Raw genomic sequence first — 27,003 nt, 5'->3', positions numbered from 1 at the left:
AATTGATCAGATTCAGCACAATCTTTGTCAGAATCGCAACTGGCTTTTTTTTTTTTTTTTGTAGAAATTGACAAACTGTTCAGATGTAAACACAAAGGATGCAGAATGCCCAGAGAATTGAAAAAGAACAGAGTTGTAGGACTCATTACTTCTGATTTCAAAACTTACTACCACAAAGCTACAGTAATCGGAACAATATGGTACTGACTTATGGATGACATCCAGATCAGTGGAACAGAATTGAGAGTAGAGAAATAGGCCCTACATTTATGGTCAGTTGAGTTTCAGCAAGGGTGCCAAGACAGTTTTCAATGTGGAAAGAATGCATGTATGCTAAGTCGCTTCAGTTGTGTCTGACTCTTTGTGACCCTATGTACTGTAGTTCTTCAGGCTCCTCTGTCCATGAGATTCTCCAGGCAAGAGCAGTAGAGTGGGTTGCCATGCCCTCCTCCAGGGGATCTTCCTGACCCAGGGGTTGAACCTGCATCTCTTACATCTCCTGAATTAGCAGGTGGGTTCCTTCCTTACCACTAGCGGCACCTGGGAAACCTGTGAAAAGAATAGTCTTCCACAAATGGTTCTGGGACAACTGGATATCCTCATGCGAAAAATGAAGTTGAATGCAGACCTCCCACCATAGCCCTCACCATAGTTAGAAATTAACTGAAAATGGATCTATGACTGAAATGTAAGAGCTAAAACTGTAAAACTCTTAGAAGAAAAATTTAGTGGTGAATCTTTATAACACTGGATTAGGCTCTTTAGTTTCTTAAATATGATGCCAAAATCATAAGCAATAAAAGAATGAAAAGGTAAATCAGACTTTATCAAAATTTAAAACTTTTGTGCTTCAAAGACCACCATGAAGAAGGTGAACAGCCAAGAAAGTGGGGAAAAAATATAAGTCATATGACTGATAAGTGATTTTTATCTGTATCAATGAAATGATAGATGCCCCAATTAAAAACAGGGCAAGAGACTTGACTAGACATTTCTCCAGGGGAGATATTCAAATGCAAATAAGCACATGTAAAGATGCTCAACATCATTAGTCATCAGGGAAATGTAAATCATCACTTCAGTAAGATACTACTTCACACCTGCCTTGTTGACTATAATCAAAAAGACAGATGATAACAAGTATTGATGAAAATGTGGAGAAATCAGAACCTTCACACATTGTTTTTGGGAATGTGAAATGGTACAACCCTTTCAGAAGACAGTTCTGACAGTTCCTTGAAAAGTTAAACATAGAGTTACTATCTGACCTAGCCAGGAACATAGAATAATGTCCAAAACTGGCTTGAAACTCAGCATTCAAAAAACAAAGATCATGGTATCCAGTCCCATCACTTCATGGCAAATAGTTGGGGAAACAGTGGAAATATTGACAGACTTCATTTTCTTGGGCTCCAAAATCACTGCAGATGGTGACTGAAGCCATGAAATTAAAAGATGCTTGCTCCTTGGAAGAAAAAAATATGACAAACCTAGACAGCCTATTAAAAAGCAGAGACATCACGTTGCCCACAAAGGTCTGTATGGTCAAAGCTATGGTTTTTCCAGTAGTGATGTGTGGATGTGAGAGTTGGACTGTAAAGAAGGCTGAGCATTGAAGAATTGATGCTTTCAAATTGTGGTGCTGGAGAAGACTCTTGAGAGTCCCTTGGACAGCAAGAATGGCAAACTATTTGTTCCTAAAGAAATCTACCCTGAATATTCATTGGAAGAACTGATGCTGCAGCTCCGATACTTTGGCCACCTGATGCGAAGAGCTGACTCATTGGAAAAGACCCTGATGCTCGTGAGTTTGAATAAGCTCCGGGAGTTGGTGATGGACAGGGAAACCTGGTGTGCTGCAGTCCATGGGGTCTCAAAGAGTTGGACATGACTGAGCAACAGTAGCAACCAGAGTAAGCAATCCACAGAAAGTGGGTGAGTGTTGGTGAGGGGCTGGGGAAAGCTAGAAACGGAAAGTGACCTCTAATGGGTACAGTTTCTTTTTGGGGTGATGAAGATGATTAGATGATGATGGTGTCTGCACAGCCTGTAAATACACAAAACCACAGAATTACATACTTTAAAAGGGTAAACTTTGTAACAGTGAAGTGAATTCACAGTACAGTGGATACTATGTGTCTATCAGTCAGTCAAGAAATAGAGCATCATTATGACCTTTTAAATCACTGCTCTTTCCCCACATGAACCACATGGCTCAATCCCTCATTTTGTTCAGAATTCTGCACACATTTTACCTCTTCAGATAGACCTGCCCTGAATATCCCATCTAAAATAGCACCCTTTGCTTGTCACTCTGTATCCCTCTTACCCTGCCTTAAAAAATTAAACTTACTACTTCTTACAGTTTATGCTTGAACAATGGGTTGGGTGTCCACCCTACCTACAGTCAAATTTTTGTATAACTTTTCCTTTGATTCTCTGTATCCACAGTTCAGCCTCTGAGGAGTCAGCCACCTTGGATCTTGTAGTACTGCAATACAAGCATATTTATTGGAAAAAATATGATATAAGGGGACGCAGTTCAAACCTGTGTTTTTCAAGGGTCACCTGTATTTTCACAGTACTTAGATACTGTACCTGAGATACATTTATTTACTATCAGTCTCCTCCTTCCGTCACACCTCAGATGAGTCTGATGGACAGAGGTTGTCTGTTTTCTGCAGTGCTCCATGTGTAGTGTCTAGAGCAGTGGCTGTCGTGAACATGGTGCTCATTAGATGTTGATTCAGTGAATAAATAAATCCTCTGTCTTTCAGAGTTCAAGAAGTACTTCCTCTTCTCTTATTCGGTTCTCCTGGACTTAGCCCCTATTCCGAATTCCTCTGATACTGTCTTTACTTTGGCACCAAGTTCAACTTTTATATTAATGTTTGCATATCTTGCCTCTCCCTTATGGTATCTTTTTCTTTGCGCAGCAAGTCTAACACAGTAAGAGTAAGCAGATGCTCAATACATTTTAAAGTGAGCTTATTGGTGTAGCAACTCTGTTTATTTGGGATGTTCTGGGTCTTCGCTGCCACTCAGGCTTTTGTCTAGTCATGTGTGTGGACTTCTCATTGTGTGGCTTCTCCTGTTGTGCAGCACAGGCTCAGCATACAGCCCTCGGCGGCTGTGGCTCCCAGGCTCAGGGCCTGCAGGCCTCGGCGGCTGTGGCTCCCAGGCTCAGCGCACAGGCCTCGGCGGCTGTGGCTCCCAGGCTCAGCGCACAGGCCCAGGAGCTGTGACACATGGGCTTAGTTGCTCTGCAGCATGTGGGATCTTCCCAAATCAGCGATCAGACCTGTGTCTTCTGTGTTGGCAGGTGGATTCCTTACGTTGAGCCTCCAGAGAAGCCCTCAACTTCTTAATCTGTATGATGTTTTCATAAGTCCCTTAGTTTATTTAACAAATTCATTTATTTGTCCAACAAATATTTATTGAATATGTTAGTGATAATCACTATGACAAAAATAAAACTGGATGATCGGAAAAGAAGTTCCCCTGTGAAGGTTGCTGGAGGTTCAGATTATAGCTGTACATTGTATGTAGTGGAATAGGGCCTTAAGGAAGAATTTCAAAGACATCTTCTAGCGTGTCACTAACTTATTGTTATGAAGAGCCAAGAGGGTCCAGTCATAGACTGATTATGAAAATTGGGTAATTCCTCATATCCAAGCCAGAGGCAAGAAAGAACTTTTAGTTGGAAATCTGTGTTTCATGCTTTCTCTCTTTTCTTTTACTTGAATTAAGATTGAAGTAAGATTGAATGTCAGATATTGTATTTATTACAGTTACAAGCTAAATTGCAGTTAGGTTGGCAAATATCAGTAGTTTAAAATAAATCTAAATCACAAGAGATTTTCTTTCCCTCATACTGATTGAAGCCCTGTTTACCTAGCTAACCTGCAAATCAAAGGGAAACTTAATATTGCAAGTGAATGATTTGTTTATGTTAAACATCACCCAAGGCTCATCAAGATGGTATTAGACATCAGTGAGCTTTTTAATATTAGACATGACTTTTTAGTCATCTTAATTCTGTCCTTAAAATGATTTTCCTTATGTATCAGAAGACTGGAAATTTGAAATTGAATTTTAATTGAACTTTAATATCTGTCTGATGCTTCAGTCTAAACTAATGAAACTGTTTTATATTTGGTTACACTGTATCTCTTAATAGCAAACCTGGCTTAGTTTGCTGCAGATGTACATCATCTTGGACTGCCATGACAGCATAAGGGAATGCTACACAGTAGAGAGAAACAAGTTCACCGTGTGACCAGAAGGACATAATTATGATGAAGTGCTATGTGATATGGGATGTTTTACAAGATTTTCTTTTTTATTCCAATGTTGCCAAGGATTTGAAGCGTTCATTACCAGCTGGACTTGGTCTCTCAGAAACGCAAATCACATCTCATGGCTTTGACAGTACCAAAGAGGGGGTTATTGAAGCAGGAGCATTTCAAGGTAAGGAACCCATTGATTTTAAAGATGAACCGGGTAGAAGATGGGAGAAGGTCACCAAATGCTACCTTTATTAGAGTTGAGAACTTTTGATTTCATGATAAAACACTGATTATAAATATAATCCTTTTTCTCTTCAATTTAGGAATTGTTTTAATAGTTGTCTTTATATAAACAGATCAATGTGCATAATTTCACTGATTGCTACTTGAAAATTGGTTTTAAAATACTGAAATAAAAGCTCAAAAATTATATCAAGAATGCAGATTTAAATTATTTTAGTGGTAACCACAAAACTTATGTCAATATTGATTTGTATAAATACATATTTCTTATTTCAAAGCAATTAGAAAATGAAACTTTTATTTTTCTTACTCTATATTCTGTGTCGGCAGTCTCCCAAGAGCACCCTCCAATAAAGTAATTTTCAAAGAGGACTAACAGGACTCAGTATATAGTCATAGTTCAGACGATGATTACAGCAAAAGTACACTGAGCACGGTTGGCAAAGGCAAAGGATGCCTGAGCTAAAGATCGAGGGAGACGAAGCATCACCTTGCAAGGGCCCGTTCCCAGTCCATGCTTCATTCTCCTAGCAGAGCTGCGACCACAAATGTGAAATCTTGCTAACCAAGGAAGATAAATTAGTGCCTAGGATTCTTATTGGAGATTGTTCACATAGGCACCCTCTGCCTTGCATGTGCCCAGATTCCAGACTCCCAGAAGGAAAGCATAAACCACATTGTTTGTATAAACAGTTTAGGCATAGTGAGCAAGTCTTACAATTCCGGGAATGGCGAGAATCACTCCAAAATTATAAGTTCTCAGATGCCAACTGAGACCTAATCTTTTGTAAACTGGTCTTTTCAAGGGTAAATAGTTAGATCTAGTATGTTAGCTCTTTTCTGCATACATCCCATGTATATGGTTTTTTTTTTCTTTTTTAATATAAAGAAAAATACTTCCTTTTTAAATACTCTTGCCTATAATAACCTTTTTAGGTATTTTTTCATTTTTACACAAGTGAAAGAAAGTGAAATCATGTGGATGTAAAAATGGATTGTTTTCTTGACAGAGCTCTAGTTAAAGTAGCAATAGTTGGGTGTTCAATGAAGTATTTTAATTTTAATACTGCATTCAGTTGCTCAGTTGTGTCTGACTCTGTGACCCCATGGACTGCAGCATGCCAGGCCTCCCTGTTCATCACCGACTCCTGGAGCTTGCCCAAACTCAGGTCCATCGAGTCGATGATGCCATCCAACCATCTCATCCTCTGTCGTCCCCTTCTCCTCCTGCCTTCAATCTTTCCCAGCTTCAGGGTCTTTTCCAATGAGTCAGTTCTTTGCATCGGGTGTCCAAAGTATTGGAGCTTGAGCTTCAGCATCAGTCCTTTCAATGAATATTCAGGGTTGATTTCCTTTAGGATTGACTGGTTTGATCTCCTTGCAGTTCAAGGGACTCTCAAGAGTCTTCTCCAATGCTTCTCCAGTTCAAAAGCATCAGTTCTTCGGTGCTTAGCCTTCTTTATAGTCCAGCTCTCACATCCATACACGACTGCTAGAAAAACCGTAGCTTTGACTATATGGACCTCATCGGTAAAGTAATGGCTCTGCTTTTTAATATGGTGTCTAGGTTTGGTCGTAGCTTTTCTTCCAAGGATCTTTCTTCCAAGCATCTTTTAATACTGTATTATAATTTCACAAATTGAAAAAAATATCTCCATGCCTTTGTACTCCTTAGCCCTCTTGCAGTATTCTATATTTTATTATACTAATGGCCTATATTTTAGTGAGAAACAACTTATATTTTAAAATATATTCCTTGCTAAATGGATCCTAGAAATAGGCATTTAGGGTAACCCAGTATAGTATCTTCTACTCTAGGCTGTAAAATGAGTGGGCTCTCTACTGACATCTTTTTTTTACCCTTTTCATTCTTATGTTCACAAAAACACAGATCAGAAAGGAAGCATATGTATCAGTATCTCAGTGGTCATTGCATAGCATTGTGGTGGTGTTCTCTAGGCTGTAGCTTTGAACTTGAGAGGCTGACCGGCTGCCTGAGACGCTGAGCATTTGAGGACACACGGCACACTGTGTGACAACGTGGTAGCAGTTTCCGGCCAGCCACCAATTTCCAAATTTAAATGGCAACGTAGAATTAAAAAAAAAAGACTTTTACAGTTAAAACATTTGAAGATTTTCAGTGGAATTGTTTAGCTGACGTTTGGTTTTATCCTTTCCCCCTTAAACAGAATAGTATATGCAATAATCAAAGTCAGCTGGCATTGTAACCTGTTGTACATGAACATGAAGTGCCAGTCAATTTCACTTGCTTATAGATCCATCGTAGTCCCTCAAATTGGAGTAAAAAATGTTTTGTGATAATGACAGTAATTTGTGTCTCTTTGAATTGACTTTATAAAACATTTTTTAAAACAAGCTACATAGTTAATCAGTATGTTAAAAAGATAATCATTCTGTCATACTCAGATTCGTTAAGCATTTACTGGAAAGTTGTAGTCAAGTGTTCTTGTTTTGAGGCATGTATACATAAATTGGAATGAACATGATTTTCTCATGTTTAAAATTTCCGATATGTTCTTATTGTTGTTCAGTTGCTAAGTCATGTCCAGCTCTTTGCAACCCCCATAAACTGCAGTATGCCAGACTTCCCTGTCCTCCACTATCTCCTGGAGTTTGCTCAGACTCATGTCCATTGAGTCAGTGATGCCATCCAACCATCTCATCCTCTGTTGCCCCCTTCTCTTTCTGCCCTCAACCTTTCCCAGCATCAGGGTCTTTTCCACTGAGTTGGCTCTTCACATCAAGTGGCCAAAGTATTGGAGCTTCAGTTTCAGCATCAGCCCTTCCAATGAATATTCAGGGTTGATTTTCTTTAGGATTGCCTGGTTTGATCTTGCAGTCCAAGGGATTTCAAGAATCTTTTCCAGCTCAATTCGAAAGCAACAGTTCTTGAGTGCTCAGCCTTCTTTATGGTCCAGCTCTCACATCCATACATGACTACTGGAAAAACCATAGCTTTGACTATATGGACCTTTGTTGGCAAAGTGAAGTGTCTGCTTTTTTAAATTTTGAGTTTTAAGCCAGGTTTTTCACTCTCCTCTTTTACCCTCATCAAGAGGCTCTTTAGTTCCTCTTCACTTGTCATTAGAGTGGTATCATCTGCATATCTGAGGTTGTTGATATTTTTCCTCGCAGTCTTGATTCCAGCTTGTGATTCATTCCAGTCTGGCATTTAACATAATATACTCTGCATATAAGTTAAATAAGCAGGGTGACAGTATATAGCCTTGTCGTACTTCCTGCCCAATTTTAAACCAGTTCATTTTTCCATGTAAGGTTCTAACTGTTGCTTTCTGTCCTGCATGCAGGTTTCTCAGGAGACAGGTAAGGTGGTCTGGTATTCCCATCTGTTTAAGAATTTTCCACAATTTGTTGTGATCCACGCTGTCAAAGACTTCTCACATAGTCAGTGAAACAGAAATAGCTGTTTTTCTGAAATTCCCTTGCTTTCTCTATGATCCAGTAGATGATGGTAATTTGGCCTCCGGTTCCTCTGCCTTTTCTAAATCCAGCTTTTACGTCCAGAAGTTCCAATTCACATACTGTTGAAGCCTAGCTTGAAGGATTTTGAGCATTACCTTGCTAGCGTGTGAAATGAGTGCAATTGTGTGGTAGTTTGAACATTCTTTTTGTTGCCCTTCTTTGGGATTGGAATGACCTTTTCCCGTCCTGTGGCCACTGCTGAGTTTTCCAAATTTGCACATATTGAGCGCAGCACTTTAACAGCATCATCTTAGGACTTGAAATAGCTCAGCTGGAATTCCATCACCTCCACTAGCTTTGTTCCTAGTAATGTTTCCTAAGGCCCACTTGACTTCATACTTCAGGATGTCCAGTTCTAGGTGAGTGTCCACACCATCATGATTGTTCGGGATATGATAGTTCTGTGTATTCTTGCCACCTCTTAATCTCTTCTGCTTCTGTTAGATCCATACTGTTTCTGTCCTTTCTGTCCTTTATTGTGCCAATCTTTGCATGAAATGTTCCCTTGGTATCTCTAATTCTCTTGAAGAGATCTCTAATCTTTCCCGTTCTGTGTTTTCCTCTGTTTCTTTGCATTGATCACTGAGGAAGGCTTTCTTATTTCTCCTTGCTATTCTCTGGAACTCTGCATTCAGTTGGGTATCCCCAAGAAAACGAAATGCAAGAAGATGAAAGTGGTTGTCTGAGAAAGCCTTACGAATAGCTTAGAAAAGAAGAGAAGCAAAAGGCAGAAGAGAAAGGAAAATATATACCCAACCAAATGCAGAGTTCCAGAGAATAGCAAGAGATAAGGAAGCCTTTTTAAGTGAACAGAATTTAGGATGAAAAAATGTCTCATGAAAAAAGGTTAGGAGTTGGGGCTCTGTTAGCTCTCTGGGAAAATGACTGAATGATAACTTTATAAGGACTCTATTACCATTTATTTTTCCATCTCTGGAGCAAATTTAGAAGAAATTGTGCTTAAATTCAGTGTAACAATAAATATTGAAATCTACCCAAGAAGTACATGGTAGAATCAATAACAGTGGAAACCATGAATAAATCAAAACTCTTAAGAGTGAGTTGTTCTTGGTATCTGAGTTTTGTTTTAGTGGGGTTTTGATCGTTGCATACACATTATTCATATTCCTAGACTTATCCTGTTGAGAGAAAACTGAGCTAATTCTCCAAATTTCATCAATTAGCAAAAGCCTAGAGTTTTAAGAGTTATTTTTGTTGGAATGATTTACTTATTATTTGTGAATGATTTTAGTAACTAAATTAGTCTGACTTAAAGGTTTGAAGATACAGACAACAATTAACCCTTGAAAGTAAAGCAAATAGTTGAAGGTATCCACTTACCTCAGCACTATGTCTTTTTGCTACTTTAGTTTGGAAAGTTCTGTATCATTTGTGACATATATGTTATACATATCTCATGTTAAATCACGGGATTATTTCTTATGCAAGATTAATAAACAATAATAGCCAGAACAACAGAGCTCTGTTCCTGGGATTATCACGAAATGGAATTATAGTAGTCATCATTTATTGAACTCTTCTTTATGTAATAGGAGAGATAGAGTTTTTGTTTAAAGTAATGATTGCATTGGATAGCCCATTAGATGCCTTCCTTAACAAGTAATTTATGGATTGATGTTTTTTGTATTGAATTTAATAACAGAGATATTATGGTATGGATTCAGAACATCTGAGGATCTAATAAGAAGCTGTTTAAACCTCTCTGAGCCTCTTTCTTCCTGTAGTTTAGTTTTAGACTAGTTGATTTCTGTTGTCCGTTCCAGTTTTAAATTTTTGTGTTTCAGCAGATTTTTTTTTGAAAGACAGGTATCTCATTTTGAAAGGTAATGCCATTCTATTTAGATATATTGCATGTTTTGGATTTTAATGTTAGATTCAGTCCAGATTAAGTTTTCCATATTATTAAAACTAGTGACTGTTCCTGATCAGAAGTTAGTATATCTGGGATATGAGAAAGTTGGCATGTAATTCTTATTAGAATATTTTAATTATAAATTTGATATGTTATATGTTTTTAGAAAACTGGAAAAGAGTGTAGTTGTAATAAAATTATGTTAGAAACATTAAAATATATTCAGCTAAATGTGAAGGATGTTAATAATTTTTTCAGTTTCTTTTCAATGATCACTTCCCTAAAGACATACAACCTTTAGAATTTAAAATAGTCAATTGAAGCTGCACAGTTTTATGCTGGACATTAGCAACAATGTTGGGTACTCAATTTTTCTTACTTTTTAAAAAAACTAAGGCTCAGAGATCTTGAGTAATTTGCCAGGGTGTTCCTGATACTATTTGATAAATAGAGCCAGAATTTCAAACCCAGAGTTAGAATTTTAAAACTCAGTGTGTTTCATTCCAAAATTGTATTCTTTCCTCAGGTTCTCAAATTTAGTTGTGTTTGAGAATAAGTAGCTTTTAAAAAACTACTGTTGCCTAATGAGCAGCATGGTGACTATAGTTAATAATAATGTATACTTGAAATTTGCTGATAGATCTCAGGTTTTGTCACCACACACAAAGAAGGTAGCTATGTGAGGTGATGGATGTAATTATGTTACAGTGTATACATATATCAAAAAATCACTTTTTACACCTTAAATATATGCTATTTTTATTTATCTAATAAATAAAACCATAAAATCAATCTAATAAAAAAGCTAAAGCTTTCCGCTCCCCCCACCAAAAAAAGCTCTAAAGATAACCTGTTTCTGTGATAATCAGTAGATCTTGTGGAATGTCTCAGGTATGTTTTAAAAGCTTCAGAAGTCTTATGATTAATCAGAATAGCACTCTGTATTATCACTTCTCAGGCTTCAAAACGCATACAAATCACCTGAAGATCTTGTGAAAATGCAGATTCTGGTTAAGTAGGTCCGTGTTTCTGAGGAGCTCCAAGATGACATAATTGATGGAAACCCCTTGCATCCATACTATGAGTAGCAGTAATCTGTACTAGGTGATACTTGATTTATGATTTGAACTTTTGGCTATAATTTCTGTGAAGGCTGATTCACTCACATTTCTTTGAATGTTAATGATAAATTTGATACAAGTGTTACGTGCCTTTGTATTTCTACTTGAGCTTTCCTTCCTATGTTAGAGTAGCAAGTTATAAAATGTTGAGTTAAGCTTCAGTATCATTCAGCTGTATCCTTTAATCACATACTTTTAATTGATTTGAAAACAGCAAAGTCCAGGTAAAGTCCTGCTTAAACATGATCTTACCAAGTTTCTTCTTACAGTTATGTGTTTTGTTTGGTTTTAATAGTTTGATGAAAAGTTTCTAAGAACTCATCCTGGTAGCATCCATTTATTACTCGTCCATTTCTGCATGAAAGCAAGTATATTAGTTCCCAACTTTTAATCCTTTTTTTGAATGTTTTAAAGGCAATGTCAGTATAGCTGTATTCAAAATGTATGTTGTGTGGAGGAAGAGAAGCATTTTCACAGAGAAATGTCTGCCCTTTTCAGGTTGCCCAGCACCACCTCTGCCATCTGTTATGTCCCCCAGCAGGGTGGCAGCTAGCCGACTGACTCAACAAGGAAGTGATTTAATTGTTCCTGCAGGTATTCACTGCACTGGTTGGATAAAGCCCTTCTTGCTACTGCTGAAGCTAAACTAACTCACTCAGTTTCATATCGCTTGCTTTATATTCTTAGGTGTGTGTTATTCTGGCTTTTTTGGTGGCTGCTTTTTTTTTTTTTTAACGATAAGGAAAGTAATCTCTCTAGCCATAGCTTAATCTTTCTGGCTTTTCAAAGTTCATTAGGTGCAATCTCAAACATGAAATTTAAGTAACTTTATGAGAAAAAAGCACTATAAAGTTTGATTCATTTTTAATCTACCTTTCTTTTCTTTGCTCTGGAAAATGTTACTTTACTTATTTGATCTTAGACTCTCAGCTTTGCTGCTCTGCCATCTGTTTTCAGTTAAATAAAACAGGACTTTCAACAGTTGGGTTGTTCATTATTTGGAATGAATCAAGTGGAAAAGGTTGTGTCTTCCTGTTTTCAACTTTGACTTAACAACTAGTTGTCAAATTGCATCAAAATACTATGTAATTTTCCAGTTATGCCCAGTGAAAAGTACTGGGAAAAACCTATTTCTTTGCATTGGATTTGCTTTTCACTTTAATATTGCTGGACTATAAAAACAGGGCAAAAAGTAAACTCTGTGTTTCTTTTTACATGAAATGTTAATATTTTATATTTTGTTTGTGTGAGAATTTTGTAAATTCTTAAATGCATTTGATTTTATATACTGTTCTCCTTCTTAGATTATGTAAAACTGTGGTAAAGCCTGGCCTGGCTATAGGGGTGAGAGAAGAAATTTTTGCCGACTCTAACCTTCTAAAACCATTTTATAAAATGTTTTCTCTTGTCTTTTTTAAAAATTGTTATTTTTAAATTATGATATCTATATTCCAAGTTATTAGCATCATAAATGTTACTAAATATGTTCTTCTGTGAAAAATATTTTACTGTGAGAAACTGTATAGTTGTGGCGTTGCTGTTACGTCATAATTTCTTAGTTGTTGGAGTAACGCATTATCAGGGCTTTATACTGCCTGTATTAATTATAGCTTTGGGGGAAGTGCTGGGTTTCCTGAGAAAAAAATGAGGCACAATGTAGGTCTCGTTTTAACAAAACCTCATATACTACAGTAAGATATTTTTAATGACTATCTAAAGTTATAGTATTTTTAAACACTCCAAAATTTTGGTAACATTCTGTTGTTGCTCTCTTCTATGTAGTATAATGAAAGGAGATCACTGTGAAGAGTGTGAGTGAGCCTTTCAGATTTTTAATGACAATTTTTTAAGAATCATTAGGTTATAAGATAAATTGTGGAAATTTTATTTTCCTTGAAGTAAATAGCAGTTTAGAGAAGAAGGCCTATTGCAGAATTTTTTTTTTCTTTTAAGAAGATAGACAAACCAAAGAAAAGTTTTTTTTACAGTTTCAGGAAATCATCCTTAAAATGATTTCAAGAAGTTCTGGTCCTTTACTTTGTGGGAACCTCCTTATTTCTTTAAATGCATAAGTAGTTTAATTTGAACTGCATCCGTGTTTTGTTTTCTTTCTACTTGTCTGTGTGGTTTGCATTTTTATCTTTTGTTCTGATGTTACAGGTGGCCAAAGAACCCAGACAAAAAGTGGGCCAGTTATTCTAGCAGATGAAACTAAAAATCCTGCAATGGAAAAGTTAGAACTTGTTAGAAAATGGAGTCTAAATACCTACAAGGTTTGTAATTTTTTTTAATGTTTCCACCCCAAGTAGCTCTAAGAATTTCATTCGAATGTTACTCAAATTATTATTTTGCAATTATATAAATGTATAGGAGAGAATAATGCTCTTTAAACATAAATATACAATTAAAAATATTTTGTCTTATTGATCTTTGCATAAATGTAGTTTAAAAAGTCAGTAGGTTGAGTTCTAAAAAGAGCTACTAAAGTTCTTATTAATTGACAGATAACACATAATTAAAGAAGAGATATGTCTGGGAGCACATTTAGCTGTAGAATTGCCATAGATATATTTGTCACAACCTCCATCTTTTTGATACTTTATAGCAGTGGAATGTCAAGAGAGGTATATTAGTTTTCCAAAGTTTGGAATTCTCTGATCTTATTGTAATAACTAAGCACTAAACTGTACAAATAGTATATGAGTTAGATTTCAAAGGTTTATTGTTGTTAAGTGTATTGCTTCAGAGTAAGTATTGATTACTTTTCTTATATTCTCCTAAAGTAAATAAGCAAAATTTACTCTGAAGCAATACAGCTATATTTGATGTGTTACAAATAGAGAGCTCAAACCCCAAATTAGTACCTTTGAGTCTTAACAGGGATGAGACAGTAGAGTTCGTAAAATAGTTAAGTGGATGAAAACCCTAACAGTTCTATTTAGAGCTCAGCGTTAATACTCGCTCTGTTTGTGAATTGGTAGTGGGCCTAGTGGTTTATAAATCAGGAATTGTCTGTATTTTTATACAGGAGTCTCTTATGTATCTTCTAAAGAGTAATACAGAAGTGCATTTATTTTTTCAGTTAGTATTTTTAAAGTATGATCTTCAATTTTCCACAAAAGTACAGGTTTTCTTAAGATGATAAAAGTGCCCTGAAACTGCTGCATGAAACTTTCCAACAGTGACTTAGCTTTTGCCCGTGCAGAGCTGAGAAATGCCAGTGGCAGCCATCAGAACTCGACGCCTGCCGAGCTCTTCTCCTTCAGGATACGCTGTGTGCCCGTTGCGCCTTTCGTTCTCTGGGACGTGGGTTCTCTCATTCCATGAATACTGTGTTTCCTTTGGTACTCCTTCATATCGCAGCAGTTCATCCAAGTATTCAGATGTCTGCTTCATCTCCTCACTGATCCCACGTGCCCAGTTAGTTATTAATGGACTCTGCCTCCTTAATGTTGTTTGACTGTATCCTCGTCTCCATCTCGCACTTCACAGCCGTGTGATTACCTCTTACACTACTGTGGTAGCTTCTCAACAAGTTATCTCATCCTGCAGGTTCTGCTCTGCCTGGCATGGTTCAATTTGCTTGAGTCCTTCGCTCGGTCCCCGTCTACCCTTCCATTTTTATCCTGCTGCTCCTCTCTTCTACCCGCAGAGCTTGTGGTCCATACCAGCTTCTCCAGAGGATTCTTAAACAAGCTGTGCTTTCTCATGCCTCTGCAGCTTTGTTCACGGGCTGTATTAGCCCACTGCCTGAAATGCCCCTTCATACTCCCTTTCATTTCACTTGTTTATCTTTCATACAAGACTGAGTCTCACTTATTTATTTATTAAATTCGTTTATTCAGCCGTTCCTTTGTTCATTTATTCTTGAAATTTAGCCACACATTTTGAGCCTAAAGAATACAGGTCTTATTTTTTAACCAAATCCTCAAATCCTAATAATCCTAATTTTACAATTTATCAAGTTTAATTTTTTGTCATTTTGGACTTCCTCTCTTGTTGCAGTTGTGTTTTCCTTGTTTTTTTTTTCCTGTGTGTGTTTATCAACTGTTCTTTTCTTCTTTTACCTCTACAGTAATCAGAGTTGAATCATTATTTGTTTATAGTTATCTCTACCTTAACATGGGGCTTCCCAGGTTGCTCAGATGGTAAAGAGTCCCCCTGCAATGCAGGAGACCCAGGTTTGGTCCCTGGGTCAGAAAGATCCCTTGAAGAAGGGAGTGGCTACCCACTCCAGTATTCTTGCCTGGAGAATTCATGGACAGAGAATTCATGGTCCATAGGAGTCCATAGGGTTGCAAGGAATGGGACACGACCTAGCAACTAACATTTTCACTTCTTTTCTACGTTAACATACCACATTCAGATTTTCTGTTATTGAAAATAACCAAACTTCATAATGTATACACATGACATAGTGCTGTGTGAAGGAGTTCTCATTCTTTCAGAGTGATCATTTTATTTTTAACTGAAAAATTGTTTTCATCAGAATAATTTGTATATCTCAGTCTAGGTCAAAAGAGAGAAAGTCCTAGCTTACGTGATTTTATGGAGCTTGTAGCTCAGTGTGTCTGGACTGACATACAATTCTGTTCTTCTGGCTTTTTGACCTTTTTAGTCCAAATTATGAGCTGACATAGGACATTCATTGTCATCAGGATAATCTTTCAAGTGTTGATTCTGATTTGTGCTAATTACCCATCGTACTCTGAGGAATTTGATTCTGGCTGACTTTGATCCTCTTTCATAGACTTCAGTTTCTTCATGATTTTTGTTTTTAATTTCTTCTGTCTGTTTCTGTTCTCTGGCAGATACTTTAAAGCTTTTACTCAAAGAGAATATTAGCACTTCTTTATTGGTGTTTAATAAAGGAAGTGCTAATATTGATCCCAAGATTAGTGTAGTGATTAAAACCAAATATGTAATAGAAGTGATTTTAAGTTTAGGCCTTGAACCTATTTTCTTAAATATTATTTTAATCTACCTGATTACATCCAAAACTTTATTTATTTTCTTATTTTTTCTCATTTGCAGGAATCAATACGAATAATACACTCTGGTTTACCATTTTTGTTCATTTTTGTATTTTGCAAATACAGGGTACTTGTAAAAGTCTATCTTATTTTTTTAAGAATAATCTCAGTTTTAGTATTCAGACCTATTAATGTCTCTTCCAAACATTAAATTCTTTTCAAAAATGTTTTAAGAACTTGCTACCAGTATTCATAGAAAGAAAGTGAAGTCGCTTAGTTGTGTCCAACTCTTTGCGACCCCATGGACACCAGGCTCCTCTGTCCATGGGATTTTCTAGGCAGGAGTACTGGAGTGGGTTGCCATTTCCTTCTCCAGGGGATCTTCCTGACCCAGGGATTGAACCCAGGTCTCCCGCATTGTAGACAGACGCTTTATTGTCTGAGCCACCAGGAAAGTCCTCAGTTGTGTCCGACTCTTTGAGACCTCTTGGACTGCATAGTCCGTGGAATTCTCCAGGCCAGAATACTGGAGTGGGTAGCTTTTCCCTTCTCCAGGGGATCTTCCCAACCTAGGGATCGAACCCAGGTCTTCTGCACTGCAGGCAGATTCTTTACTAGCTGAGCCACCAGGGAAGCCCGAACCAGTATTCATACCTTTAGCAAATTAATATTTGTTGGCTTAAAGCCAGTATCTTTTAAACTTTGATTCCTGGCTTTCTTATCATATTGTCTTATTTATTTACTGGTTTTTCTGTTTCTACTGTTCAGCTTCTGATATTTACTTTTATGCTCCCTTCTTCCCTATCCTTCAGTCTTAACAACTTTCTTAACATAGTATCTGTCTTTTGCTGCCATTAGCTTATTCTTTTCCTTGTACCTAATTGTTTTACTCTAAGCTCTTGGTGCTATTTAAATACTAATAGTATCCAGTGATTATCTTGTAAATTCATGACCTGTACGGTGGAGATTATTGGTATTTTATACACTATTTGTCATTATTCTATCCTCTCCCAAGTAGGAGATCTCCGCAGAGCAGTGATTACTTTTGCATCTTCCTGCCTGTTTAACCTGGCTCCACTTGTCCTTAATTTATGTGGAAGGCTGAGCAGGACCGCAGGTCACGGCAAGTCACCTGCATTTCCAGGGGCTTTGGAGAAGCGTAAAGAACTGAGAACTTTTAGTTGTCTTCTGTTTTAAACTTACTCTATGATATATACCGACCTTCAATTTTGCACTTCAGTTTCAGTGTTTACTAGGAAGCGACTTAAATAAAATTCTGGTTTTTTAGTGGTCCTGTGAGAAGCCTGCTCTGGGACCCTGATGAGTGGGGAAATGCCTAGCAACTTGGTTTCTCACTGCAGCTTTCTTTGCAAAGTTCCACATGGGCTGTCTGTAGCATTCTCACCTCCTGATGACTTAGATTTCCTTGAGAGTGGCTAGTCATCTGTACTGGAATGTAAGCTCTGTAAGTTCAGTTTCGAAACTTGTTTAAGGCGTCCAGATTTGATGCCTTATACTCTTGCCTTACTTTTCCCATGGCCATGGCTTCCTGGAAAGAAAAATTTCCTCATTGAACCTTTGACCTTGCTGTCTGCTCATCACCACTATTTCTGTAAAAAAATGACCACTCAGACAAAAGTAGACATTTCTTTCATTTTGCCCAGTCTGCCAAGTTCCTTCACTGAATTTTGGCTTCTTGATTTTCAACAGACTATTATATCTGGGTTGCTATGGAAGGTACCACATGCTTTGGCTTAAGAGTAGGTAAATGCCTCTGATAATATTCTATTGCATAGGGAAAATCCCTATGTGGAAGAAAAGTGGAAATGAGTGGTATATCTTGATCTTGTTACCATTTCAAATATTACTTGCTGATGTTTCTCTCATTAAAATCACAAAGTCTGCAGTTAAACGTTCTCTTTATATGTTTTTCATCTCCAAAGAGTGTTTGTATGTTTTCCATAAAAATAGTTTTATCCCTTCTGTAAGTTTGGGCTTTGATCTTCCTATCATTTTCTATATAGTTAATTTGTCTACTTTTTTTTTTTTAAAGAACTCCTTTATTAAAAAATGTTTATTTGTAAAGATCCTTAATTGATTATAATAGAGAGTGTCAGGGAATTCATTTCAATTTTAAATAGAAAAATGTAAATAACATATGTTAACATTAGAAGGATAAATAATACATTTATATTTGTTGACAAAGAAAAGTTTCAAGATACTTGTTCTTATAAAAATGCTCTGGATATTATGTATAGCATAGCATAGTCTCATGTTTACTTTAAAAATATTATAATGTGATTATATAGGTTTAAAGGAGAGTCTAATTAATACTTTTCTACTACCTAGTCGAATTAAAGGAAGAGGACATTCATTTTTATTTCATTCATTATTTTCACTTATACAACAAATACTAATTCTGTAACCAAAACTTTAAAAGACATGATAAAATAACAAATTGGCAAATTTTAAAAATTGCAATGCTTATTTACTACTTTTTAGATTACTTTTGTTAACTTTAAATGATAATGATGATATTAATGCCCTGTATGGTTGCTCTGATAATGTATTGTTGAGTGGTGAACTGAAAACTGTAAGCTCTTGTATCATTTCTGGGGCAGAAACAGAATACCGTAGAATAGAGTAACATAGTTTAATACCATTTTATCTAGGCAAAAGTAGAAGAAGAATTCAGAAATCTCTAATCTCTACCTCCTTCTCTGTCCTTCCCCCTTCCCTTCTCTCCACCCCCTCTTTCTTCTTTCTCCTTCCTTCCTTCCCTTCGTTCTTCCTGCTCACACACACATACACAGCTATTTAAGGGAAAGCTAGAAGGGAAAAAAGCATTTGAAACTGATAAGAGAGTAGAATTTTTGGTGTTATTCCTATATTAATAGTCCAGTATTCTTAAACCAATGCTAAGTATGTCAGTTGTTTTAAATCATCTACCAAAATGCACAAAGCTTGAAATACGATTACATGAGAGAACTCATCTGGCAGTATATAAATTAGCTAGGTAAGTTTTAAAAATTTCTCTGATGAGTAATAGTTAATAAGCATGATTGGTAATTTTACTTTCTGAGTCCTGATGAACGTCCGAACGGGACTGAACGTCTGCAGTTTGTTGGGCTGGCTTGTTTGAAGCCAGAAGTGGTGTATACCCTTCGCTTCAGCATTTGCACTTTGGATTACTGCTTTTATCTATTGTTCTTTTTTTTTTCCCCTAAACAAAATACATCTTTCTACTTTTAGTGCACTCGACAAATTATCTCTGAGAAGCTGGGCCGTGGATCAAGAACTGTGGACCTTGAACTTGAAGCTCAGATTGATATATTAAGAGATAACAAGAAAAAATACGAAAATATTCTAAAACTTGCTCAGACCCTGTCGACCCAGCTTTTCCAGATGGTGCATACCCAAAGGCAACTTGGAGATGCATTTGCTGACCTGAGTTTAAAATCACTGGAACTCCATGTAAGATTATTTAAAATAACTATTGGAGGGGAAAAGGGTGAAAATGGCAATAGGAGTGTTCTAAGAGGCAATTTGTTACATTTCTGATTTGTTGAACTCTTAATAAAATTGGAATCTTGTGGTATTCTTTTAAGATATTTTACATAATTTTTAAGAAGGCCCAGCTGACTTTTGTCAAAATACTGATCCAAAGAAAATGTCAGCTGGAGTTTTCAGGGAAAGGGAACTTGGTTAGAGGAAAGGAAAAAGAGTACTCAGACTGCTTGAGCCTAGGAAGAATCGTATATAATCATGTAAATAACTGGGTGTGCGTAAAAAGTAAATTCAGGCACCTGTTGAAAATCTTGGGGCTTCCCAGGTGGTGTTAGTGGTAAAGAACTTGTCTGCCAATGCAGAAGACACAGGTTCGATCCCCAGGTCAGGAAGATCCCCTGGAGGAGAAAGTGGCAACCATCTCCAGTATTCTTGCCTGGGAAATCCCCTGGACAGAGGTGCATGGCAGGCTGTGGTCCATAGGTTTGCAAAGAGTTGGCCACAACTGAAGCAGCTTAGCACAGCATGTTGAAAATCTCTTACCTAGTCTCTGAATGTCCTAAACAGTACTCACTTGACTTGATTTGTGATACACTTTTACTGAAATCATTAGTATAAATTATGAATTTTAGAATGAAATTGTTTTTCTGTGTATATAAGTATGCAGCAGAAAGCATTATTAATTTCTCACGCTATCTCTTTTTTGGCTGGCTCTGTTGCTGCATGTGGGTTTTCTCTAGTTGCAGCAAGCAGGGGCTACTCTAGTTGTGGTGTGCTGGCTTCTCACTGCAGTGGCTTCTCTTCCTGGGAGCACGGGCCCTGGCGTGCATAGGCTTCAGGAGTTGCAGCCTATGGGTTCACTAGTTGTGGCAAACGGGCTTAGGTGCTCTGCCACATGTGAGATCTTCCTGGACCAGGGATAGAACCTATGTCCTCTGAATTGCAAGGTGGACTCATAATCACTGGGCCACCAGGGAAGTCCCATCTGATGATATCTTAAATTACTCCTTTTATGTCTTTTTTTCCTCACCTGGAACCAAAAGATGTAGAAATCCCTTTTCTACGAAAATCCCCTACAGACTAATAACTTGAGAAGTTAGATAATTTAGAGCATTAAATTATTTGTTAATAATCTAGAATTTTGGACAAAGAAAGTTTGGCTAGAGATGACAATATTGAGATAAATATTGAGATTCACTTCTAACTGAGTCACTAGACAAAAAGAAGAATGAAACTAATATTTAGGAAGATGAGTTATAGCAGCTGTTATTACTGAGTATCCACAATTTCAGTGTGATGGGTGGGGTAGTTTTAAGCCATTATATCATGTAATTTCTCTAATACCACTGGAAGAAATGTTGTCCTGATTTTATAGATGAGGAAATTGAGGTCACGATGGTTAGGTAGTTTTTATAAAATCATGAAAAACAAAAGATGTAAGTGGAATTTATATTCAGCCCTTTCTGTCTCTTTCTGATCTCTGCCTGTCTCTTTAAGTGAAACCTTTAGAAGGTGTGACCCAGAAAAAAATCCCCACAGTATGGAAAGAGATGATCAGAGTAGAGGGTCTGGGGAAGTACAGCAGTGTTATCAGTGATGCTACATTGACTAGAGTCTATTAAATTATAATACTTAATGCCAGTTGGGGACTTACTATACATCAGATACAGCTCTAAGTTGCTTACATATGTGTTATAGCTCATCTAATGCTCAGTCTTAGTTAGTAGTACTTTTATTACCTTTCTTTTACAGATATGAAGTCCTTTAAAAAAAAAAAAAGGTTACTCCTCAGTATTCAAGTCCATTGTTGTTATGTTGTTATGTTCAGTTGCTAAGTCACGTCCAGCTCTTTGCAACCCCGTGGACTATAGCACACCAGGTTCCTCTGTCCTCCACTGTCTCCCAGAAGTTGCTCTAATTCATGTCCATTGAGTCAATGATGCTGTCTGTCTAATCCTCTGCTACCCCCTTCTCCTCCTGCCTTCAGTCTTTCCCAACATCAGGGTCTTTCCTAGTGAGTTGGCTCTTCCCATCAGGTGACCAAAGGATTGGAGCTTCAGCATAGTCCTTCCAATGAATATTCAGGTTATTTCCTTTAGAATTGACTAGTTTGCTCTCCTTGCAGTCCAAGGAATTCTCAAGAGTCTTCTCCAGCACCACAATTCAAAAGCATCAGTTCTTCGGCACTCGGCCTTCTTTATAGTCCAACTCTCATATACATACATAGCTACTGGAAGAACCATAGCTTTGAATATATAGACCTTTGTTGGCAAAGTGATGACTCTGCTTTTTAATACACTGTCTATGTTTGTCGTAGCTTTCCTTCCAAGGAGCAAGCATCTTTTAATCTCTTAGCTGCAGTCACCATCCATAGTGATTTTGTTATCCAAGAAAATCAAGTCTATCACTGTTTTCACTTATTCTCCTTCTGTTTGCCAAGAAGTGATGGGACTGGATGCCATGATCTTAGGTTTTTGAATGTTGAGTCTCAAGCCAACTTCTTCACTCTGCTCTTTCACCCTCATTAAGAGTCTTTTTAGTTCCTCTTCACTTTGTGCCGTTTGAACGATATCATATACATATCTGATGTTGTTGATATTTCTCCTGGCAGTCTTGATTCCAACTTGTGATTCATCCAGTCCAGCATTTCGCATGATATACTCTGCATCAAAATTAAATAAATAAGGTGATATTATACAGCCTTACTCCTTTCCCAATTCTGAACCAGGCCAGTGTTCCATGTCCAGTTCTAACTATTGCTTCTTGAACCACATACAGGTTTCTCAGGAGACAGATAAGGTGGTCTGGTATTCCCATCACTTTAAGAATTTTCCACAGTTTGTTGTGATCCACACAGTCAGAGGGTTAAGTGTAGTCAGTGAAGCAGAAGTGGATGTTTTTCTGGAGCTCCTTTGCTTTCTTCACAATCCAATGAATGTTGGCAGTTTGATCTCTGGTTCCTCTGCCTTTCCTAAACCCAGCTTGTACATCTGGAACTTCTCAGTTCATGTACTACTGAAGCCTAGCTTGAAGTAACTTGAGCATATACTAACTAGCATGTGAGATGAGTGCAGTTGTGCAGTAGTTTGAGCATTCTTTGGCATTGCCCTTCTTTGGGATTGGAATGAAAACTGACCTTTTCCAATCCTGTAGCCACTGCTGGGTTTTCCAGGTTTGCTGGCATATTGAGTGTAGCACTTTAACAGCACCATCTTTTGGGATTTGAAATAGCTCAACTGGAATTCCATCACCTTCCCTAGCTTTGTTCATAGTAATGTTTCCTAAGGCCCACTTGGCTTCACACTTAAGGATATCCAGTTCTAGGTGAGTGACCACACCATCATGGTTATCTAGGTCATTAACACCTTTCTTGTATAGTTCTTCTGTGTATTCTTGCCACCTCTTTTTAATTTCTTCTGCTTCTGTTAGGCATGATAAAGGACAAAAATAAGGATCTGTCCTTGTATGAAATGTTCCCTTGATATCTCCAGTTTTCTTGAAGAGATTTCTAGTCTTTTCCATTTTATTGTTTTCCTCTTATTTCTTTGCATTGTTCATTTAAGAAGTCCTTCTCATCTCTCCTTGCTGTTCTCTGGAACTCTGCATCCATTTGGGTATATCTTTCCCTTTCTCCCTTATCTTTTGATTCTCTTTCTTTCCTCGGCCGTTTGTAAACTCTCCTCAGACAACCACTTTGCCTTCTTGCATTTCTTTTTCTTTGGAATGGTTTTGGTCACTGTCTCCTGTACAGTATTACAAACCTCAGTTCATAGTTCTTCAGCCACTCTATCAGATCTAATCCCTTGAATCTATTTGTCACCTCCACTGTATAATCATAAGGGATTTGATTTAGGTCATACCTAATCTTCGCCATCGGTGGTTGGGGCATAGACTTGCCTTACTGCAATGTTGAATAGTTTCCTTGGAAACGAACCATGATCGTTCTGGGTGAGATTGCACCCAAATACTGTATTTCAGACTCTCTTGTTGACTGTGAGGGCTACTGCATTTCTTGTAAGGAATTCTCGTCCACAGTAGATATAATGCCCATCTGAATTAAATTCTGCTATTCTTATCCATTTTAGTTCACTGATGCCCAAGATGTTGATGTTCAGTCTTTACATCTCCTGCTTGTCCATATCCAATTTACCTTGATTCATGGACTTAACATTCCATGTTCCTATCCATCATTGTTCTTTACAGCATCAGACTTTACTTTCACCACCAGACACATCCACAGCTGCGCATCTTTCCGGCTTTGGCCTCGGCGCTTCATTCTTACCAGAGTTGTTAGGAATTGTCCTTCACTCCTCCCCAGTAGCATATTGGACACCTTCCGACCTAGGGAGCTCATCTGCCAGCATCCTATATTTTAGCTTTTTCATAGGGTTCTCCAGGCAAGAATACTGGAGTGGCTTGCCGTTCCCTTCTCCAGTGGACCACAGTTTGTCAGAACTCTTAACTATGACCTGTCTATCTTGGGTGGCCCTGCATGGACAGCATGGCTCATCATTTCATTGAGTTACACAGCTGCTTCTCTGGGACAAGGCTGTGATCCATGAAGGGGATTCAAGTCTGTTTGACCCAGTTTTATTTTTTAATAACTTTATTTCTTTTCTGTTTTTTTCTTAATTTTATTTTGTGTTTATTTTTTTTTTAATTTTTGGCTGTGCTGGCTCTTCATTGCTGCATGAGCTTTTGGTGGCTTTTCTTGTTACAAAGCACGGGCTCTAGAGTCCTCAGGCTTTAGGAATTGCCACACATGGGCTCAATAGTTATGGCTCCTGGGCTCCAGAGTGCAGGCTCAATAGTTATAGCTCCTGTGGCACACAGATTTAGTTGCTCTGCAGCATGTGGCATCTTCCTGGACCAGAGATTGAACCCGTGTTTCCTGCATTGGCCAATGGATTTCTTTATCACTGGCCACCAAGAAAGTTAGAGGACTGAGTTTTAATTTTTGAGTTTCTTATTTGAGCATTTCTCTTTGTAAGGATTGATATTTTATGACTTTTATTCTTTCTTAGCTTCCAATGATAAATTTACTAATTCTTAAAAATAGAATAAAATGTTTTATCTTGCAACTACCATATGAGTCCATTGGAGATCAAATACACAGTATGGGATCTTAATGATCTTACTTTCCTATATCTGAAGACATTTTGCTGTTTCATCATCTTAGGAATTACTTCATTATTACTCATCAGTTTTTTCCTACCATGTTAAAAATGAGTAAGATAATAAGAAATCAAAAGAATGACAGCATTGCCTAGAAGAATTACATAACAGTGAGATAAACACTGTTTGTTTGCATTACCAAAAAGAAATCTGGAGAATAGTCTTTTATTTTTTTTCACTTGAAATTTAAAAGTATTTTTAACAAAGTCAGAATTCTTAAAATAAATGATATACCTCATATATTCAGTTCTAAAATTGATACGATCAAAGTTTTTATTCAGTCAGATATGTTCCTGATAATCAGTTAATTAATCAAACTTAGACTGGAAAGCTTTCTCTGCTGAAAATTTAGTTAGTCCTTGCTGTCCGTATGTTAAGGAGTTGTGTGTAATGTTTGCTAAGCCAAGACTCAGTTTACTCAGAGAGAATGAACTAGAATTGGTGTTGAGTGAGCCTTCCTCAGCCGTTTGTCTGGATGGACCTGAGCATGAGTCAGTTGGTCACTAGGTTTTCAAAGAAACGTGTATTGTTAATATTTATACTTTGGGGAGATTCAGTCAAAACACAAAATTGTAGTCTATTTTATGTCTGAAAGTCTTAGCCAATTGTTACCTAATTTGGTTGTGAAAGTTAAAGCCGCTCTGATTAATAATCTGCTATATTTTTCTTCTTAACAGCTGTGCTTACAGTATAATAGAAACAAAATGTGGAAATGAAAATATTCTTTCTAGTACAAAGTAGTTTAACTTTAAAATTATTTGATTTTAGCTGCACATCTAAGCTAATGGCAGTTTGGTTTACTAGACTTTTTTGTAATTGTATAGCTAGCTGTGATTTAGATTCCTATTTATTTAAACATTGAAAGAAAAAACTTCTATAGCTAGATTTCTAAATCAAATATTTTCCCAATAGTTATGTGTTTGAGATTTTCTTTAGTCACATTTACTGATTTACAGCTGAATAAATTAAGGTGACTTTTTGTTTTTGTTTTAGGAAGAATTTGGCTATAATGCAGATACCCAGAAGCTGCTAGCTAAAAATGGAGAGACTCTTCTAGGAGCCATTAATTTTTTCATTGCCAGTGTAAACACTTTGGTGAATAAAACAATTGAAGATACATTAATGACCGTGAAACAGTATGAAAGTGCCAGGTAAGTATAGATTTTCATTATATCGTTTGTTTTACAGGTAATACATAATTCAGGTAAGATTTGGGGTTGCCAACAAGAGAAACCAACTCTGGTCAATATGAACAGAAAAAGAATGTGTTATTAGAATGTTGTAGGAGAGCCCACAGAGCTAATAAAAAGGCAGGAGAACAGTTCTAGAAATGAACAAGAGCCAAAGCCAAAATAATGCCTCAGAAGAATCTCATTAGGGTTCTTATGCCTGGGTACCTCTGGTACTTGATGCTGCTACAGCTCACATAAATAAAAATTCCAAAGACTCCTGAATACTTCGCTTCATTGCCTTGAGAGTATCCAGTTGAGCCTTGGTCATGTGCCCAAACCCTGCCTGTTTGGATTAGGAAGGTGGGGGAGCTCCCTGCTCCAGCTTTCTTGGCAGAGCATAGGGCCTTATTTTCCACCAGGTCGATAGCAGATGCCCTGTCTAATCTGGCCTGAGCCTGCCTTTTCAGCCGTCGTGCTTCCCTGTAAGCAGTACAGTGCTTCTGCAACAGCCAGATGCAGCTTCAGTTGCTTTTGAATATAGAAGCTCATTTCTGCCTCCATAATTTCATGTTGGTTATTCAGATTATAACCAATCTTCAGACTCTTGCAGATTTTATTTTTTACATAAATTATTTGCCTTGTATTCCCATGGTGGTTTATAATACGGTGTTTTCATACTTTTTTTACACACCTCCACACACACATGATTTCTCTGTCTCATAACCATCCTGTTAGGTAAACAAAATACATATTAATAGACGCTTAGAAATGTCTAAAATGCAGCAGATCTATGATAGCATCTTTCAACTTCTGATCCCAGACCCAGTTTTTTTCCCCCACTCATTTTTGTCCCCTTTCAGTTTTTTGTCTCTGAACACTTGATTTCTTTATTTTCTGTTATACTTTTTATAGCATAGCCAAAGATGGTACAAACTTTACCTTTTTAGTGTATAACTTTACTTTGTCATCTCTTGGTCTAGTTTAGTGATATGAGAAGTGCCTGTGGAAGTGCTAAATGTATCTAGTCTTTTTGCAGTTGAGTGCTTATTCTTAAGTATATATGTCCTTATATATATATATATAACTTTTTATATATATATAACTTTATATAACTAAAAGCCCAAACCACATGGAAAGTTAACTGTT

The 27,003-nt window shown here is 37.2% G+C and overlaps 1 protein-coding gene across 7 annotated transcripts in view; it reads left to right on the top strand.

Moving 5' to 3' along the window:
* The window catches only part of ARFIP1 (ADP ribosylation factor interacting protein 1), a 128,774-nt gene that overhangs the window by 63,100 nt on the left and 38,671 nt on the right, over positions 1–27,003 (top strand). For 6 of the 7 annotated variants that reach the window (XM_043484511.1, XM_043484509.1, XM_043484510.1 and 3 more), the window contains 5 exons: positions 4,362–4,470; positions 11,529–11,624; positions 13,191–13,303; positions 19,256–19,477; positions 25,679–25,836. In XM_043484511.1, coding sequence (XP_043340446.1) covers positions 4,362–4,470; positions 11,529–11,624; positions 13,191–13,303; positions 19,256–19,477; positions 25,679–25,836 — 698 coding nt within the window. The remainder of the gene's footprint in view (positions 1–4,361; positions 4,471–11,528; positions 11,625–13,190; positions 13,304–19,255; positions 19,478–25,678; positions 25,837–27,003) is intronic. The other variant, XM_043484514.1, reaches the window with a different exon arrangement.

Source organism: Cervus canadensis, chromosome 1 (assembly GCF_019320065.1).
Source record: "Cervus canadensis isolate Bull #8, Minnesota chromosome 1, ASM1932006v1, whole genome shotgun sequence".
Lineage (NCBI taxonomy): Eukaryota > Metazoa > Chordata > Mammalia > Artiodactyla > Cervidae > Cervus > Cervus canadensis.
Note: the sequence above shows the minus strand (reverse complement) of the source record. Positions and strands in the feature narration are given on the sequence as shown.